Source organism: Podarcis filfolensis, assembly GCF_964270895.1.
Source record: "Podarcis filfolensis genome assembly, chromosome: 12".
Lineage (NCBI taxonomy): Eukaryota > Metazoa > Chordata > Lepidosauria > Squamata > Lacertidae > Podarcis > Podarcis filfolensis.
This window is the reverse complement of record NC_139614.1, coordinates 34,741,094-34,758,892: the sequence shown is the minus strand read 5'-3', so window position 1 is coordinate 34,758,892 and position 17,799 is coordinate 34,741,094. Positions and strand designations below refer to the sequence as shown.

The window sequence follows — 17,799 nt, the reverse complement described above, 5'->3', positions numbered from 1 at the left end:
TTCCAATTCAAACCTTGATTTTGTATATACAAATCCATTTTTGTTTTTATCTTCTTTAAAAATTTCAGTGACTTGACAATAATGCAACCAATCATTCGCCATACATTTTACATCTTCATGTGGCTTTAGCTTCCATTGGTTCTCCATCTCTATTACTAATTGTTCATAGGTGGCCCAATTTTACACATATATGTCTTTTTTACACTCATTGCCTCAAGCAGCAAGAGCCACCATGGTTCTAATAATTTTTTATATCTATCCCACACCTCATACAATGACTTTTGAAATATGTGGTTTCCAAATCCTTTATCAACTTTTACTTTGCCATACCATAGATATGCATGCCATCCGAATCTGTTGTCAAATCCTTCTAGATCTAAAATATCTGTATTTTCCAACAATATCCTGTCCCTTAACCAACAAAGGCATGATGCTTCATAATACAATTTCAAATCTGGTAGGGAGAAGCCTCCTCTTTTATATCTGTTAACCATTTAAATTTAAATCTTGGCTTCTTCCCTTGCCAGATATATCTTGAAATTCCTTTTTGCCACTCTCTAAAGATACCAACTCCGTTAATTATCTGGATTGATTGAAATAAAAAGAACATTTTCAGTAGCATGCTCATTTTAATAACTGAAATCCTACCAATTAAGGATAGTTTCATTCTTCCCCACACTTCTAAGTCCCTTTTAATACCATTCCATACTGGTGTGTAATTGTCTTTAAATAAATTTATATTTTTCGATGTTAACCAGATTTCTAGATATTTAACTTTTTTAACAACCTCTATTCCACTCTGATGCTGCAATGTATCAATCAAATTCATATTTTTCACTAACATTTTTTTTCTTGTTTAATTTGAAACCTGCTACTTGTCTGAATTGTTCTATTCTTTCTAGTGCTTTTCTAGCACTAGTTAATGGTTCTTCCACTGTTATGACTAAGTCATCTGCAAAGGCCTTTAACGTAACCGCCATTCAAAATCTTGCCTAATACCAAATTTCTTTTGATTTACCCATAATACTGACCTTTGACGCCTATTTTGAATATATGGCTCAATGTTCTGCGCCACTAGTCTGTTACATTGTATATATAAACACTACATTGTATATATAAACACTAGATTTATTTCTACCTTTTGAATGATATCATTGTTCTATTATATATGATTTAACCTACGTGTTGTGTCTATATTTCTATGATTGGTTCTCATTGCAACACAGGGGTTTGTTTTTGTCAGCTAAAGAAGAGTGGCAAGAGAAATTGATGAACTATGCTGTGATGGCAAGATTAACCGGGAAAATTTGGAACCAGCAGGACCAGACTTTCCTAAAAGAATGGAAGAAGTTTTTGACATATTTGGAAAGCAACTGTAACCAATTGACATCGCTTGTAGGGTTAAAAGAAGCTTTGTAAGAGTAATATATAAGTTATTGTGAAAAGAATTAAGAATAGGTACTAAGATTTGAATTTATAGCAATAACTCTAGTAACAAAATGCATAATTAGAAAAGATTTTAGAAAAACATCGGTCAAGGTTGAAGGAAGTCTTATGCTGTGATAGCCAAAGATTTTGAAATGATGTTTAAAAGGATGATATGCTGGAAAATATGTGTAAAAACCAATAAAACCTTATTAAAATAAATGAATAAATAAAAGTAATCTTACCTCTCTTTATTTGACAAACCCAGCTGTGATAATTCTCACACCATTCAACTATCCACCATAAATAATGTAGAATCACTCCTCTGCAATCGTAGTCTTTGTAAGGCCGAAAGGTTTCTTGAAAGTCAAGCTACAATAGGAATAAAGATTTCATTAGTGATTTACAGAAAACAGGACAGAGGACTCAGCTACACTGGCAAAGACAAAGTGCTTTATATGCATTGTTTATGCATTCTCACGCTTCGACACCAGATGGTGATATGGAGTTCCATTTTTGCTAACCGGAATAATTAATAATAATATTATTATTTATACCTCGCAACGAGGGAACCGCCAGAAGGCCCTTGGAGCTGGACCTCAGTGTCCGGGCTGAATGATGAGGGTGGAGATGCTCCTTCAGAGGTCAGAGGGCCGAGGCCATTGAAGGCTTTAAAGGTCAGCACCAACACTTTGAATTGTGCTTGGAAACATACTGGGAGCCAGTGTAGATCCTTTAGGACCAGTGTTATATGGTCTTGACGGCCATTCCCAGTCAGAGGCAGAGGAAGAGGGGTGCGGTGGGGGCGGTTTGACCTGGGTGTCATCACTGAGGGGGGTGACATTTGGTGCGCTGCCCGCCTGTGACTCCCAAGCCTGCCCCAAACTGTTGGGGAAAGGGGGGAGCTGCACCGCCTTGCCGGCGACCTTCCCCCCTACCCCCTTAGTTTTGACAGCTCGGGGGAGGCTTGGGTGTCGCAGGCAGGTGGTGTGCTGTTGGCACCGCTACCGGGCTGCTTCCTGGGAGGGGGAAGCCCCTGAGCTGTCAAACTGAAGAGGAAACGGACGAAGGCTGCTGGCAAAGCATTGCAGCCCCCCCCCCCCCCAGGAAGCAGCCTGCCATGGACAGCTTGATCCACCCCCCCCTTGGACGCTCGCCTCGCCCCCATGGCCCCGCGCCCGGGTGCACAGCAGTAGCTAGCTCCTCTGCTCCTTAGTTGTAGTTTCTGGGTCACCTCCAAAGGTAGCCCCATGTAGAGCAGATTGCAATAGTCCAAGCGGGAGATAACTAGAGCATGCACCACTATGGCGAGACAGTCTTTCTCATACAAAGTTTGCAATGTGTTTAACTGAATACTTTTTTTATGTGCCTAGATCCAGCCATAGTTTGGTTTGCACTACATGCAAACTGGGTTGTCAGTCTGTGTTTTCCTGTTATAACGTTCCAGCGCCAAATGTTCATTTTTATGTAGTGTTCCTTGTTGTTGTTGTTTAGTCGTTTAGTTGTGTCCGACTCTTCGTGACCCCATGGACCAGAGCACACCAGGCACTCCTGTCTTCCACTGCCTCCCGCAGTTTGGTCAAACTCATGCTGGTAGCTTTGAGAACACTATCCAACCATCTCGTCCTCTGTCATCCCCTTCTCCTTGTGCCCTCAATCTTTCCCAACATCAGGGTCTTTTCCAGGGAATCTTCTCTTCTCATGAGGTAGCCAAAGTATTGGAGTCTCAGCTTCAGGATCTGTCTTTCCAGTGAGCACTCAGGGCTGATTTTCTTCAAAATGGATAGGTTTGATCTTCTTGCAGTCCATGGGACTCTCAAGAGTCTCCTCCAGCACCATTCCTTACTTAATAATAAAACTATTTTTAAAAAAATAAATAAAACAAATCCAATGGGGCAAGCAGCAACTTGAAGCAACTCTGCAGGAACTGCTGTTAAATATTGGGTCCAAAAATGTTATAGCATACAAAGCATATCTTCAAAGACTTTAATGCTGGATATGTCAGTGGCTAAACATTTAAAATACTGCTATGGGATCTGTCAGAGTTTAGTATGAGGGCAAGAGTGCTTGAACCTTAAAACTAATAATAATTTTGGTATCAATACATCAGCATTAATCATTTACTTACAGGAGATCCATCAGTCCAAGAAAATCCTTTATCGGGCTCCAACTCATTTAAACCAATCCAACACAAGCTGTCACAAATTCTAAAATATATAAAAAATAATTATAGAGTGCAGAAAACTGGAAACAAAGAATGGATTTCAATACAGAGATTTGAAACTTTCAAAATAAGGACTATTGATACTCTCTAGGTAAAGGTAAAGGGACCCCTGACCATTAGGTCCAGTCGTGGCCGACTCTGGGGTTGCGGTGCTCATCTCGCTTTATTGGCTGAGGGAGCTGGCGTACAGCTTTTGGGTCATGTGGCCAGCATGACTAAGCCGCTTGTGGCGAACCAGAGCAGCGCACGGAAACGCCGTTTACCTTCCCGCCAGAGCGGTACCCATTTATCTACTTGCACTTTGATGTGCTTTCGAACTGCTAGAACAGCATAAATGCAACAGGCATCAGTTCATTTATTTAAAGAGTATCAGGTTTCTAGAACAGGTGTGCCATTCAGAGCAGGAACTCCCTGTGTGTTCATATCACATGTGGTCATTTCTTAGGCACACCCACATTTAATGCTGAGTCTGGATCTTTACAGCTGACAACTTTATAAACACTGAGGTCCCTGTCCTTTTGGGCCCATGGGCACATTTAGGAATTTGATTAAAAAAAATATCACAAGCAACCCAACAAAATATCTGACTAATCACAATGGACATCCCAGTCCTTTCTTCATTATATACAAAAACTGCTTGGTTTTTCTTGACTGTGCCTTATCCTTATACTGTTAATTCTCAGTTAAAATAGGTACTGAGGCAGCACCACAGCCATTCTCTCCTCTGCCTTCTTTCTGCTATTCTAGCACATGTGCCTATACGAATATCTGCAATATCTGTTACACTACTGAAAAAGAAAGGGGCAATTCACATTTCAGATTATGTGGTTCCTTCTCTGAAGAGGATAATGATGAATTGAGTGGCTCTCCACAATGAGGCACAAATCTTAAAGGTGATTAAAGCTACTAAGGCTGAGTTGAAATGCTTTCCCTGTTCAACGTTTGCTGCACTGTACTTTTTTTAAAAAAAAACAAAAACCCACAAACCCACAATATTATGACCTAACAATTTAATGGTATAATAGCAGTGGTACACCTTCTAGGAGCTACTGGCTGGGAGCTGCCACTTCAAACTTCCCAGAGGCTCCCCCTTTCAAAGAACAGAGCTTGTTCTGTGAGGAGGACTTCTAAGAAACAACATGGCAGCTTCTAGCCATTTGCCACTGGAAAGAGTGTAGAAGAAGTGGCAGAATGAAAGGGAAGCTGGGAGGTGCCAGTCTCAGCATCTGCTTTCAGGAAAGCCTGGCAAGGTGGAGAGAGGGATGACACTGCTTTTGTGATCTCTGATTCTGCCTGTTTAGGATGTGGATTCACCCTTTGGAATAAAGAGCATTTTGGAGGGATCCCTCTGGTGCTGTGTCATTAGTTAGTGTGTGAGTGAGAGACATGGAGGGGTTTAGAGTGCGAATTTTTAAAAAGATATGAGTTTTGCTCCAGCTACTGGTTTAGGGGTGTAAATACATAAAATTGGGAAGTTCACATTAAGATGCAAACGGAACAAATTTCTTCCCCATCCCTAACCAGCATTGCTTTTGATTCTGAGGCAACGTGAATAAACATTTTATGGAACTTCCAACCTTTTTAGCAGCTCATGCTCTTCCTTATTGTGAGCAGACATGAGGTTCCCCCCAATTGTTCTACAAAAATCTTCTGCTTCAAACCAAGTTTTCTTGTCCCGAAGGTCTTTGTTATAGCCCTAGATGCATATGAATACAATTAGATATTTGTCACAAACACCAGCTTTTAGGAAGATTAATTGGGATTCACCTCACTTGCTGCACATGGAAACACAGAGGCGTAGCAAAGTCAGGTGGTACCCAGTGCATTTTTATTTATTTTTTATCACTCCACCACCACCACATCGACAGCTCGGGGTAGGCTTGGGAGTTGCGGGTGGGCGGTGCGCCAAATGTCACCTTCCTCAGCGATGACACCCAGGGCAGCCCGGCCCCCCCTTCCTACGCCTCTGCAGAGACAAGGAGTTTTTTTCGGATGTGGAGAAGTGTTTCGGAGAGAAGAACCACCATTGGGCCCAGACACTGCGCAATAGCCCATAATAAGGTTAGCCCTTAAGGCATCAGGTCAGCAAAATTTCCCTTCTTTTTTTGAGACTGGAACTAATGACAACTGGTTTACCCAGAACACAAATTAGCTGCTGATGTAAGAAGAGGCATCAATTAACAGGCTGAAGAACAAAGCAAAAAGCTTATCTTAATTATCGATGATTACAAAAGTTTATGATGGACAAGGTTGCTCTAGATTTTTTTTATTTTTTTAAAAAAACACCCTTCATGTTATATCACTTTTAATTCTCTGTCCTGTCTGTGTGGAGTGTTGGGAATTCCATTCCACCCTTGCTGCAGATATGTGGGATTGTTACATGCCACATGTCTGTGTTTACATTTCAGTACAGATTGCTGGAGTCCCTTGAGCGGAACATCTGCTCTGTATTACAGTGGTACCTCGGGTTAAGTACTTAATTCGTTCCAGAGGTCCGTTCTTAACCTGAAACTGTTCTTAACCTGAAGCACCACTTTAGCTAATGGGGCCTCCTGCTGCCGCCGTGCCACCGGAGCACGATTTCTGTTCTCATTCTGAAGCTAAGTTCTTAACCCGAGGAACTATTTCTGGGTTAGCGGAGTCTGTAACCTGAAGCGTATGTAACCTGAGGCGTATGTAACCCGAGGTACCACTGTACTTTTGTTTGTCTCTCTCTCCGATAAGAACGACAAGGAGAGAAGCCATGTTTTCTTTGTCCTGTTTCTAGTTTTGTCCTGTAGTCTAGTTTCCACACCTCAAGCCAACACTGTTGTGTGTTTACACTGCTGAGTAATGTGTGCTCATGTACAGTAGCATGAGTTGCGGACGCACGTCGGAGGAGGGTGACTGATGGATCTCCGGCGCGGCAGGGCTGAGAAGGGAGACGGGGCAGTGCATCCCGTTTTGCTGCTTGTGCACTGGCAGGAACAATATCAGCATTTTGTTGCTGATAATGTTAAAATATTTGGCAGGCAGAAATCCTTCCCAGCCTTCTCCAAACCAGTAAGAAATCTACCTTCTGCCCTCTACCTTCTAAATCTTGAACTTCAAATAAACTTAACGAAACTGCACAATAAAAAGAATAATGTGCACTGAGTGGTTAAACTGAAACTGAAAGTAGCACTCCCAAAAACCTTTAAAGGTTCACTGACAGACAAAAGCCACTATTTTCCTCTTTGCTCTGCTACTGAAAAATACAAGAACTTTGACTCAAGAGGCGCTATACCTACTTTAAAGCACACACTTCTAGAATTGCTTGGATGCCATCCTTCTGGGCATGGGGGAGGGGGAATTGTTGTTGGGGCAGGAGTTGTCACAATTTCTGCCAGTTGTTTGCAGATGAAAGGTGCCTTCTCCTCACAGTTCACAACATCCCACAATCCAGCTGCAGTCCCAGTTCTCATGGCAACACAGCCCGGAAGCTGACCTTTTGGAGACACAAGACAAGAGCCACTTCAGATGAAACCCTTTGTGAAATGCAATCTCAGTTAGGCTTCAGGCAGCACCTACCAGGCATTTCTGCATTCCAGTGGGTGAGCAGAACACTGTCTCCATTGGTCCAGTGGAATGTGCCTGGTTGCTTTACATCTGAAAGGCCGATCCAGAAATATTTTTCAGAACGAAACCCAACTAGACTAGTCAGGTAGGCCTGCTCATATCTGTGGAGAAGAATACATAACAATTGTATTAAAAAATACATTTGTGTTTCTGTGTGTTTGTGTTTTCTAATTTCCAGATTTTAAAATTAAATTAATAGCTTGCCATGGATGGGCCAGCTCTCATCAATTCAAAGGGCAAGGGGTGGATCACAGTGACCAAGGGGGAGTGGCTACACTTATAGCTCCACCATCACGGATCAATACATTTACACATTGCAACCTGAGCATGTAGCTGAAAGTGGGTGAACCTCAGCTACACTCAGGTAATATATGGAACTAGTGCTTTTTTCTGGGGGTACGCAAGGGTACCCTAAACATTTTGTGAATCTAAGTTTGGCCTCATTGAGGGGCAATATTTCAAATTGAGCAGGAAAATGAGAATACCCCTAAACATTTTTTAAAGAAATAAAACACTGTATGGAACTCATATTTGTACAGCATAATATTAAGATTTTAAGAAGATATTCTAGAAAGCAGGTACATATTTAAGGTGGAAACACATGGAGGCTGAAAGTCTTAATTGTCCAGGTCCACCAGTAAATCTATAACAAGGAATTAAAGGCTCTCTGGGTAGGAAGTCAAGCCACAGATGGCAGCTCAAATAGGAAATTCACAAGAAACGCAGAATGGATAATTCAAAATGGCAGTTTAGAATCCTGAAACATAATTTGTTGGGCTGAGCTTGCCTGGGTTACAAGTGGAGCTCAGCCAGGCTATGCCAGCACATCTCCCAGGACCCTCCTGGTTCCTCCTAGCCTGGAGGGCCTTAAACCATCAGAAGCCCTGAAACAGGGACATGGGATGGGCAGCGCAGGAGGGAGCAGGATTCAAACTGGATCTTAGGACTGTTCCACTCAGTCACGTGACCTGAGAAGCTGGTGGGACCGATGCCAGCAAAGAGGGTGATCCACACCATCCAACATTTCTCCAATGGAAATAGGAACGTCCCATTCCATAATGATAATTTTACTATTTATGCCCCACACATCTAACTGGGTTGCCTCAGCCACTCTGGGCGGCTTCCAACATATATAAAAACATAAGAAACATTAAACATTAAAAAAAAACTTCCCTATACAGGATTGCCTTCAGACGACTTAGAGGGTCAGATAACTCCATACCCTCCAACATTTCTCCATTGGAAATAGGGGCATCCTAAGGAAAAGTGGGACATTCCCCGATTAAATCAGAAACCGGGACAGCTTCTCTAAATCAGGGACGTCCCTGGAAAATAGTGACATTTGGAGGGTCTGGGTGATTTAATCACAAATCACAATAGAAGTCGATGGAGAGGGGCTGCTCCTAGGGAAATTGGCCCAGGCTCACCTGGTGACCCTATCCAGATCCAAAAAGGGTCTCTGCTCCAAAAGAGGTTTCTGTATCCTGCAGATCTTTGGCCAATCACAAGGCAGCACCTGCAGGTTTCAAACTGAGCATGCTCAAGCCTCAGCTTACCTCACTTCTTGATTCCCATGACATAAATGTTACTTTGCATGTCAACCAACGTCAGGCAGGGTGGGGGGAGAGAATAATACCTGTTCTCCACAGAAGTCAGAGATCCCTTGTTTGTTTCACAGAATGTCTGTGCTTCTGAAAATGTTGCAGATGTTTGTCCAATTAAGTAACAATAGGATCCATGCCTTTTCCAGCCCTGTCAAAATATTCAAAAAGTCAATAGACACACGTTATTGCCATATTAAGTTCAGGGCACCTAATTTACTTGGAAAGACCTGGAAAGCTGTCTGTGGACAAACACCGGTTCTCTTGGCCTGAAAGCAAGATGAGCGCCACACCTCATAGTTGCCTTTGACTGGACTTAACCTTCCAGGGGTCCTTTACCTTTTTTTCTTTTTTCTACCTTACACAGTTTACTTTAGACTTACTTTCTGGCAATCTGGATTGGCAGTTTCAGCTTCTTCAGAAAGAAATGCCAATGGTTCTCTTTTGCAGATGTAACCAAGTTCCTCTTCACAATAATTATCTGCCCAGTAGCCCCTCTGGAGACAGAAAAGTGAAGAAATATAAATCACAATCAAGAAGGACCCACTGCCTTAAACATTTTCATTTTTACATTTGATGCATTTTTGGTCAATGCAAAACTCTTTATTGTTGTGCATGCTAGAAAACTGCATTTCGCAATTACATGAAATCTATAGTCTAAACCAACGAAGTACAATTACCAAGAAAAAATAATGAGAAGTTGTTAATGACAGGCAAACAGGAGTTTGTAGCATTTGAAAATACATTTCTATCTTGAGAACTTAAGGCTAATGTGGTCTAATTCACACTTATGAAAAATTTTAAAACACAAAAATTCAGGACTGCATTCATTTGTTCTATTAAAAAACATTTATCTAGGCAATCCAAATTCTGCTATAAGAGCAGTTGAATCCCACTCTCTTTATACACTGTCTTTAACTTTGCAAAATGTATTCTGCAATTTATTTTTTAACTAATTGCATAATTCATTTGGGGTTTTTTCTGGTTATGGTTAAGAACATCAGAAATGCAGGGGATTGAAGCATTGCCACCCAAAATAGGATGCTTTTCAACTTTTTTGGCTTCCGAAATTTCAACAGACAATTTGCACCCAAGCACTGGTACCAAAGCTATGAAATCGCTTTTTAAAAATGTGAGATTATCAAGACAAATTGTGCCTCTAGCACCACGCTACATGCTATTCTTCTGTTCTCACAGAATTCTAACATACACTCTCCAGAAAAGTGGTTGGCATGTTGGGGCAGTGTTGCAGAGCCACTCTCCTGACCCCAGTGCTACATCTTACCTGGACAATGCAAAGGTAGCACAGGATACTTGCAAGTTGGGGCTGTGTGGGCACACCAGTGGGAGTGCAAGATAGATCCTCAGTATTTTATTAGTCCAGTCTTTCACACAAAAAGGAATCCAATGGGAATATCCATCATGGATAGGCTGGATGCTGAGGAGTGGTGGGAGGCACCAGCTGGGGAAGCTCCAAGGGAAGAAGGCTCAGAGCCAGGAAATTGGTTGTGGGGCAACAATGCGTGGTCAGAGGAAGAAGAGGGAGCAGAACAGGAGGAAGAGATGTCAGAAGCTGAAGAGGCAACAGGCTTTAGTGAACAGGAAGAGACTCAGAGGGCAGTCTCTAGACTCAGAGGCAGGAGAAAAGAGGGGGCAGGAGACAGAGATGAGGTAGCCTGCTGAAGAATCTAGGGAGCCTCCCTCCTCCTTCTGTCACCAGCTCCCCTCTCCTCTGGTCTCCTAGAACACAGAGAGAAATGAAGAGGGAGGAGCAACGAGAGACATGACAATGGAGTCTTAGGTTGCCAGGGAAGGAACCAGGAGGGGAGCCTTAGAAAGCAATGGGAATGCAAGGAACTTCAGTCCTCGCTACTGGTTCATTGGGGCAAGACCTATTGGGAAGGGTTGCTGTGACCACTAGGACTGAGTGATTTTGCTTCTTTGAATCAAAGTGAACTTCACTGACATCGGGTGCTTTATTGTTTCATTGCTGACGTACGCCTGACTCCAGCTCCTGACAATATTAGAAGTTCCATATTTTTTACCTCTCCATTCATGATGATACAGTCGCTTTGCACACCATTAATTTGTGTAGGTTTTCCTTTCTGCCACTTGGTGAATCTCACTGTAGAGCCATCGCTCCATTCGTAATACATTGGAGTCTTCTGGTCATTTAGTCCAATCCATAGAAGATCCGTTGGCTCTAAAAACACAAATGTATCTTATTTGTTTGCTTCCAGATTTTATTTTCGAATGTGTTGAACAGGATCCTACCACACACAGCTTTGTGGCGTATAAGTGCGGCAGAAAAAAGCATTCACCACTCCTTTCCACCACTCCTTTTTACGCATGTTTGGGTATAGCAAACTACACTGGGGACCATCAGTCCTGAAATGCAGCACTACAACTAGACAACATCTAATGCCCAGCTTTCCCCCAACCTGGTACCCTCTGGTATATTTTGGACTTCAAACTCCAATCATCATTCCTGATCATTGGTTACACTGGCTGGAGCTGATGGGAGCTTTGGTTCAAAACATATAGAGGGAACCTAATTGGGGAATTAGGGCTGGATGAATTAATTGGGGCTGGGGTGGATGAATCCCTAGCCGGAATTAATTTTGCTGGAAGAAATATCAACAACCTCAGATATGCAGATGACACAACCTTGATGGCAGAAAGTGAGGAGGAATTAAAGAACCTTTTAATGAGGGTGAAAGAGGAGAGCGCAAAATATGGTCTGACGCTCAACATCAAAAAAACGAAGATCATGGCCACTGGGCCCATCACCTCCTGGCAAATAGAAGGGGAAGAAATGGAGGCAGTGAGAGATTTTACTTTCTTGGGTTCCATGATCACTGCAGATGGTTACAGCAGTCACGAAATTAAAAAAACAACGCCTGCTTCTTGGGAGAAAAGCAATGACAAACCTAAGCTATGGTTTTCCCAGTAGTGATGTATGGAAGTGAGAGCTGGACCAAAAAGAAGGCTGATCGCCGAAGAATTGATGCTTTTGAATTATGGTGCTGGAGGAGACTCTTGAGAGTCCCATGGACTGCAAGAAGATCAAAACCTATCCATTCTTAAGGAAATCAGCCCTGAGTGCTCACTGGAAGGACAGATCGTGAAGCTGAGGCTCCAATACTTTGGCCACCTCATGAGAAGAGAAGACTCACTGGAAAAGACCCTGATGTTGGGAAAGATGGAGGGCACAAGGAGAAGGGGACAACAGAGGACGAGATGGTTGGACAGTGTTCTTGAAGCTACCAGCATGAGTTTGACCAAACTGCGGGAGGCAGTGGAAAACAGGAGTGCCTGGTGTGCTCTGGTCCATGGGGTCACGAAGAGTTGGACACGATTAAATGACTAAACAACAACAACAATTGGGGAAGGCTGTAGAAGTCAGTGCCATGTCTCACATTTAACTGGCTTGTTCCTTGTTGTGCTTCCAAAAGAATATCCCTCCATTGTGTTCTTCATCGGGGCAAGGTCTCAATAACATTCCATACTCACATGTGGTAGCAAAAAAATGCAAACGTCTTGCTCCCACCCTCATACTCACACAAACATCAAACAACAGGAAAGCAGAACTTGCTGGATGTACTTACGGTAGCCTAGCTGTGAAATGACAAAGCTGTGTTCCATAGTGTTGTGTATACTTAATAAATCTCCACGTTCCCTTCGACAGGACAGCAATGCCCCTTTCCATGTCTTGGGGTGTCTGTTGAGGCGGTAACAATGGCCAGCATATGCAGCCCAGCCATCTGGACATTTAATAGGCTTTAAGCCATCTAAAAAGAAAATAATAATATTTAAGGCAGCATGACTGAATGGATTTAAAAAATAGGAATTATCTGCTGTTACAATGTCATTGACTCACATCCTTAATTAAAATATCCAGAATTCAGCAGAGGCAAATCAAGACATCAGTATTAACAAGACAGGGTGATCTGTTTCATCCTGCGAAGATATTATTGCCAATATGGTAATCAACAGTCCTTGGGGTCACTCACACTGAATTTGCGTAGTTTTGCATAGTGGAGCAAGTGGGAGAGGCAACCAGTTTGAAGATCCCCTCCTCTACTGCATGAAATGGTGAAATTAAACCTGAAAGCATCATTCCACTTGCGGAAGATAATGAGCCATTAGAAGCATGAGGAAACATGCCATAGGATCTATCATCTTGTTTACCCTCACATCAACTTGAGAACATATCTATCTCCTTTCACCAATATCATAGTAGTTTACATTAAAATATAGCTTTAGCAAGGTTTCTGCAACATATGCCTTTAGACCATGCTTGAGATCTTTCCTGATAGATAACTTATTTTTGGCTACTAGTAAAATACCCTCAGGCATCTCAATCCAATGAAATGTTTGGCATTGCATACACTGCTACAAATAGCAAAAACCTCCATTACTAGAAATAAGTTTTTGAAATTTAGTTTGGTAAATGAATAGCATTGCAGGACCGGGCATCGGACTTCCCATACCCCAACCTGTATAATAAGAGACCAATAAGACTGGGTTTTTGGTCAAAACAGGCCACAACTTTATTGAATACAGATGAAGGAGGTTTGGCTTGGGCATGGGGCAATCGAAATACTTCCGGCCTGCCTGGAAGTGATGCGTAGGTCAATCCAGACAGGGGTTCCTAAGACTTACATCAAATAGGGTGTCCCCTGCAGGGACCGCCATCTAGGGGAGTGGCTATGGCCCTGGTCCCGCCTGGTCCCGCGGATATGGCCACTCCCCCTGACTCCTTTAACGGGATACCCCAGTGTTTGGAGGGGCAGGCGGAGACTACAACCTCCCCTCCATCCAAAACAAAGGATTGCCCCAATGCTACAAATAGCAAAAACCTCCATTACTAGAAATAAGTTTTTGAAATTTGGTTCGGTAAATGAATAGCATTCTCGGTTTAATCTCCTACCTGTGGGAATAAGAGAAACATCCAGTGAAGAGTTTCCTTTTTTGCAAATGTATCCAAGTTTCTGTTGACACTTTTCATTCTGCCATTTGCCATTTGTAGACTGCATTGATCCACAGATTTTTTCTGTTTCTGGGGATGGGCTGCCTTTAAGCAAGAGGGATATAAACGATCATTGTTTATGCCCTGTGCTAATTTTATTTATGATTTATTTGAAGACTCCACCTTTAGAAGATATCATCATCCGCCTTTAATAAAAACCTTTTTACACACATAGTCAAAACAATATATTTTAAAGTCACCAGCATAGCACAACAGTAAGTTAGCCACTTAACTATAGTCATTCATAGGTTTTGTAAACCACTTTTTATTGTTCTCTACAATCAAGCATTATATAAATGTTATGAAATAAATAAATGTACATGTACAACAGTTTGAAAAGCCTTCGTTAACAATGTGAGAGATGGGTTCTGCCTAATCCCAGCAGGAATTGCATTCTGGACCACAAAGAGTTATTTTCAAATGCCACCTGGACTATTTAAAAGGAATTACTTTAAGCACTATCCATTGGGTTTTAAACCACCAATAAATCCTTGAAAGTGCTTTACATTGGTGACTGACTGTTAAATGGGGGTGGCTTTCAGTATTGATCTCATTGTAGATGCTCACTCACCTGGAGACCAATTTAAATATCTAAAAGGATGGTTGCCAATCCACTGCCATCCATTGTCAAGATCCAAAGCGTTCAGACCAATCCAGTAGTAAGTAGATATATCATTTATTAATCCTATTTATGGAAAAGAAAAATTCGTTGAATTGCATTTTGTTGCTGGGGGGGGGTATATTTACGATGTGGGGATGGGGTGGGGTGAAACAAAAAACTCATTCCAACATTACTAGGGTTACCAGCTTTCCTTCTTGTGCCAAGAAGAAATTAATCAGATGAATGCTTTCAGCCGGCATGCTGGATCTAAATTAAATCGCCTTGTACTGTGTGGGAGGATACTTCAATATTATGCCATGTAATGTCTGCTTACAGTTTAGACAGCATTTCTTAACTAGCAGAAATCAAATTATACCAATCACTTCTTCAGGCATGCCTTGTTATGTCCCACCTGTCAGGTACGCTTGTTCCTGTAGATCTGTGATAGTCAGTAATTCTGCATTCTGTTGCTGACAACTTTTTCTTGCTTGGTACCATGTTAGAACTGAGAGGTAATTGATCTGGTAGAGATCCCCTGTCCATTGGTTTCTGGTCCAGAATAATTCATCATGGTCATCTGTAAACGTGAGTGTCAAATCATCAAATTATCAGTGATGAAGCTAAATCTTCCAGTGATGGATATTTGAATATTTATTAATCTCGATGCCACTTTTCAGAAGAATACCCCAAACAGTATGCAAAAATAGAGGTGCTTATGTGATCATGGGGAGATCCACTGGCATTGTCCCTTAATCCTACAAGTGTTCCTGCATTTCGTGTTGCATCCAAGGAAGAAATCAACACATATACATACACATATAAATAACCTAGAACCCCACATGCAATCAGCGTTTTAGATCCTAGGCTAGTTTTTGTGAATTGGCTTTCTCCCTATAGAGTCAGTGAGTGGATGAACGGCGAGCCCTGCCTCACAGGCTTAAACGTCAGTGTGTAAGCACATCCTGAAAACTGCACATAAGCAATTTCAAAATGCACAGATGTATAGTTACAAGGAACACAAATCTTCTGAGACACTTCCCCTCTGCTTTGATTTCCTTGCCTCAAGGAAGGAAACTGCCATTGCATGTTTGATAAAATATCAAAATCTTTCCCCCTCTCAGTTGCTCCCTACCAAACACCTAATGTTTGGGATATGACCTGTCTGCTTCCTGTATTCAGTGACTCTCCACCACAGCTCCGGAACTCAGTTTTGATCTGAATGGAACTACATCCTCCCCAATGAACAAATGCGGGCCTGATTCTGTTGGGGAGCCCTGACATTACAGACAATTCATTTTGCTTTGACTCACAGGGGGGAAGTGTCCCCCACCCATTTCTGCTGTAGTTGCACAATTTGGCAATGGCACCAGTTTCCCTTTTCTCTTTGTAGGAGAAACTTTCCTCTAAGCAGCAATCACATGGTGGGAAAGTAAGGCCTTGTTAAGTGTTTACCTTTCCTTGGACAGTATCCTCGTAAAGAGTCTCTATCCACATCTGCAGTTGTTCCACACCAAAGTTGTCCATGTTCATCATCCTCTCTTATGCACCGAGCATGCCATTTATTCCGATACTTGAATGGAAACACACAGGGGGCTCCAAAACCATTGCCTCTTAAGGTATACAGAGCTGAAAGAAATTGGATAGATACCGGTGAGAAAATTGGATAGATAGTGGTGAGAACAGAATTAGGAAGCAGAAATGATTAAAACAAAGTCCTCAATACAAGAGCTCCACGAATGCTCAGATATACACAGGCACTTTTTGTGTCTGTCAGTTTCCACCATCCATGGAGTTTTCAGCATCCATTCCTTTGCATGCTTGGATGAATACATGGATGCATCTTCCACTTTAACTGAAGTGAACCAACACCTGATATCTCCAGGTAGGGTTGGGGAAAACTTGTGGCTGAAATCCAAATGCTATCGAATTTGGGTTGTTTATCGACATGATTTGAAGTTATGCAAGTAACATCATGTCTATTTTCACCCCTGTTGCAACATGCTTGAACTGCATAGACAAGCTGATAATCTAGAACAGATTGTCTGAATATTACCTTCATAGCCCTTGAAACACAAACTGTCTTTCGTTCCATAGATCTTCCAGGTACTGGTGGCTGCTTTAGACAGCGTAACACGGCTTTGGGGGCCACTTTCAGGATTTAAAAATAAGTCTTCCTGTTTGAGAGCAAGGAGGCTGTCATTTCTGCATTCCCATTTCTGAAGTTCACTCGTCTCATTACAGGGGGAGAGGGTGAGGGCAACCAGGTTTGTCTTGGAAGGCACTGCCAGGCATAACTTCACTGCCATGTTCAAAATCTGGTCATTGGAAACCCACTTGAAATGTTGCCCCTCATTATCCTCATCACAGTTGTCCACGATGATGGAACCAGATTTCTGAGATTGTATACAAAGCTTGAGGTTTTCATTATATATCAGAAAGCTGTCACTGTCTGTAAAATTAAGAAAAATAACAGGAACACAGAGAGAATGTTTCACATACCTTCCAATATGACAACTACTGGTAAAATGATAATACAAGGATTCAGAATAAGAGGCAATAAGATTGATGGAGAACAGAGAGAAATGCCTCTTGTGCTAATTCTGTAGTTTATTTTAAACTATCCAATGCTGTGCCTTATTTATCAGTGGTCCATAGTATTGTTGTCATGTTTAAAATGCATTTTGTTCTTTTCAACAATTATCCTTGCAGCTGAAATTTCATTGATTTAGCTTTAATAGTACAACTTTAGCTTCCATAAGATGCTTTAAAAGTAAACAGTTAAAAATGCACCTAGTGCTAAGTTCACAATGGTGATGGAAGTGAAAAAGAGCTTACCTGATACCTGAAAAGCTGGCTGGATGAGGAGCAAGAGATTTAGGAGCAAAAAGGAAGACATTGGCCACAACCAAACCTACCACACCGCTCCCATGGAAATAAGACAAATCAGAGTTTGCTGCCTTTCAAGAATTCCTTGATAAATGAGTCAGGCAGAATGAAAATTTCACTTCTGTTTTTGACATTAGGAAATGCACCATAACATGGCAAACACACACACACACACACACACACACACACACACACACACACACCATAATCTGTTAATCAGCTTCCATGGAAAAGACAGAAAAAACATGGGTTATTGAGGCCATTTCCCTTCACTTAGCCTAGTGCAAGCCCAGCAGATTGTTGGATGAACAGTTTAAAATGTCTTCAGATTCCCCACCACCTGTTTTAGGATTGCACGCTTAGCTCCATACTAAACTTATCTCAAACAACAAATGAAACGTCTTAGGAACCAACTGTAACTCGTGTAACACTG

At 41.9% G+C, this 17,799-nt stretch overlaps 1 protein-coding gene across 1 annotated transcript in view; it reads right to left on the bottom strand.

The window, feature by feature from the left end:
* LOC310745933 (macrophage mannose receptor 1-like) overlaps positions 1–17,484 on the bottom strand; it is a 41,997-nt gene extending 24,513 nt beyond the window's left edge. The window contains exons 1-15 of the mRNA XM_083579242.1: positions 17,316–17,484; positions 16,534–16,929; positions 15,933–16,106; positions 14,893–15,057; positions 14,451–14,564; positions 13,781–13,924; positions 12,456–12,638; positions 10,893–11,050; positions 9,231–9,344; positions 8,883–8,998; positions 7,199–7,347; positions 6,919–7,115; positions 5,227–5,345; positions 3,554–3,632; positions 1,671–1,797 (exon numbers count right to left, since the gene is read on the bottom strand). Coding sequence (XP_083435368.1) covers positions 1,671–1,797; positions 3,554–3,632; positions 5,227–5,345; positions 6,919–7,115; positions 7,199–7,347; positions 8,883–8,998; positions 9,231–9,344; positions 10,893–11,050; positions 12,456–12,638; positions 13,781–13,924; positions 14,451–14,564; positions 14,893–15,057; positions 15,933–16,106; positions 16,534–16,929; positions 17,316–17,376 — 2,296 coding nt within the window. The 5' untranslated portion in view covers positions 17,377–17,484. The remainder of the gene's footprint in view (positions 1–1,670; positions 1,798–3,553; positions 3,633–5,226; positions 5,346–6,918; positions 7,116–7,198; positions 7,348–8,882; positions 8,999–9,230; positions 9,345–10,892; positions 11,051–12,455; positions 12,639–13,780; positions 13,925–14,450; positions 14,565–14,892; positions 15,058–15,932; positions 16,107–16,533; positions 16,930–17,315) is intronic.
* Between the last annotated feature and the right edge of the window lie 315 nt (positions 17,485–17,799).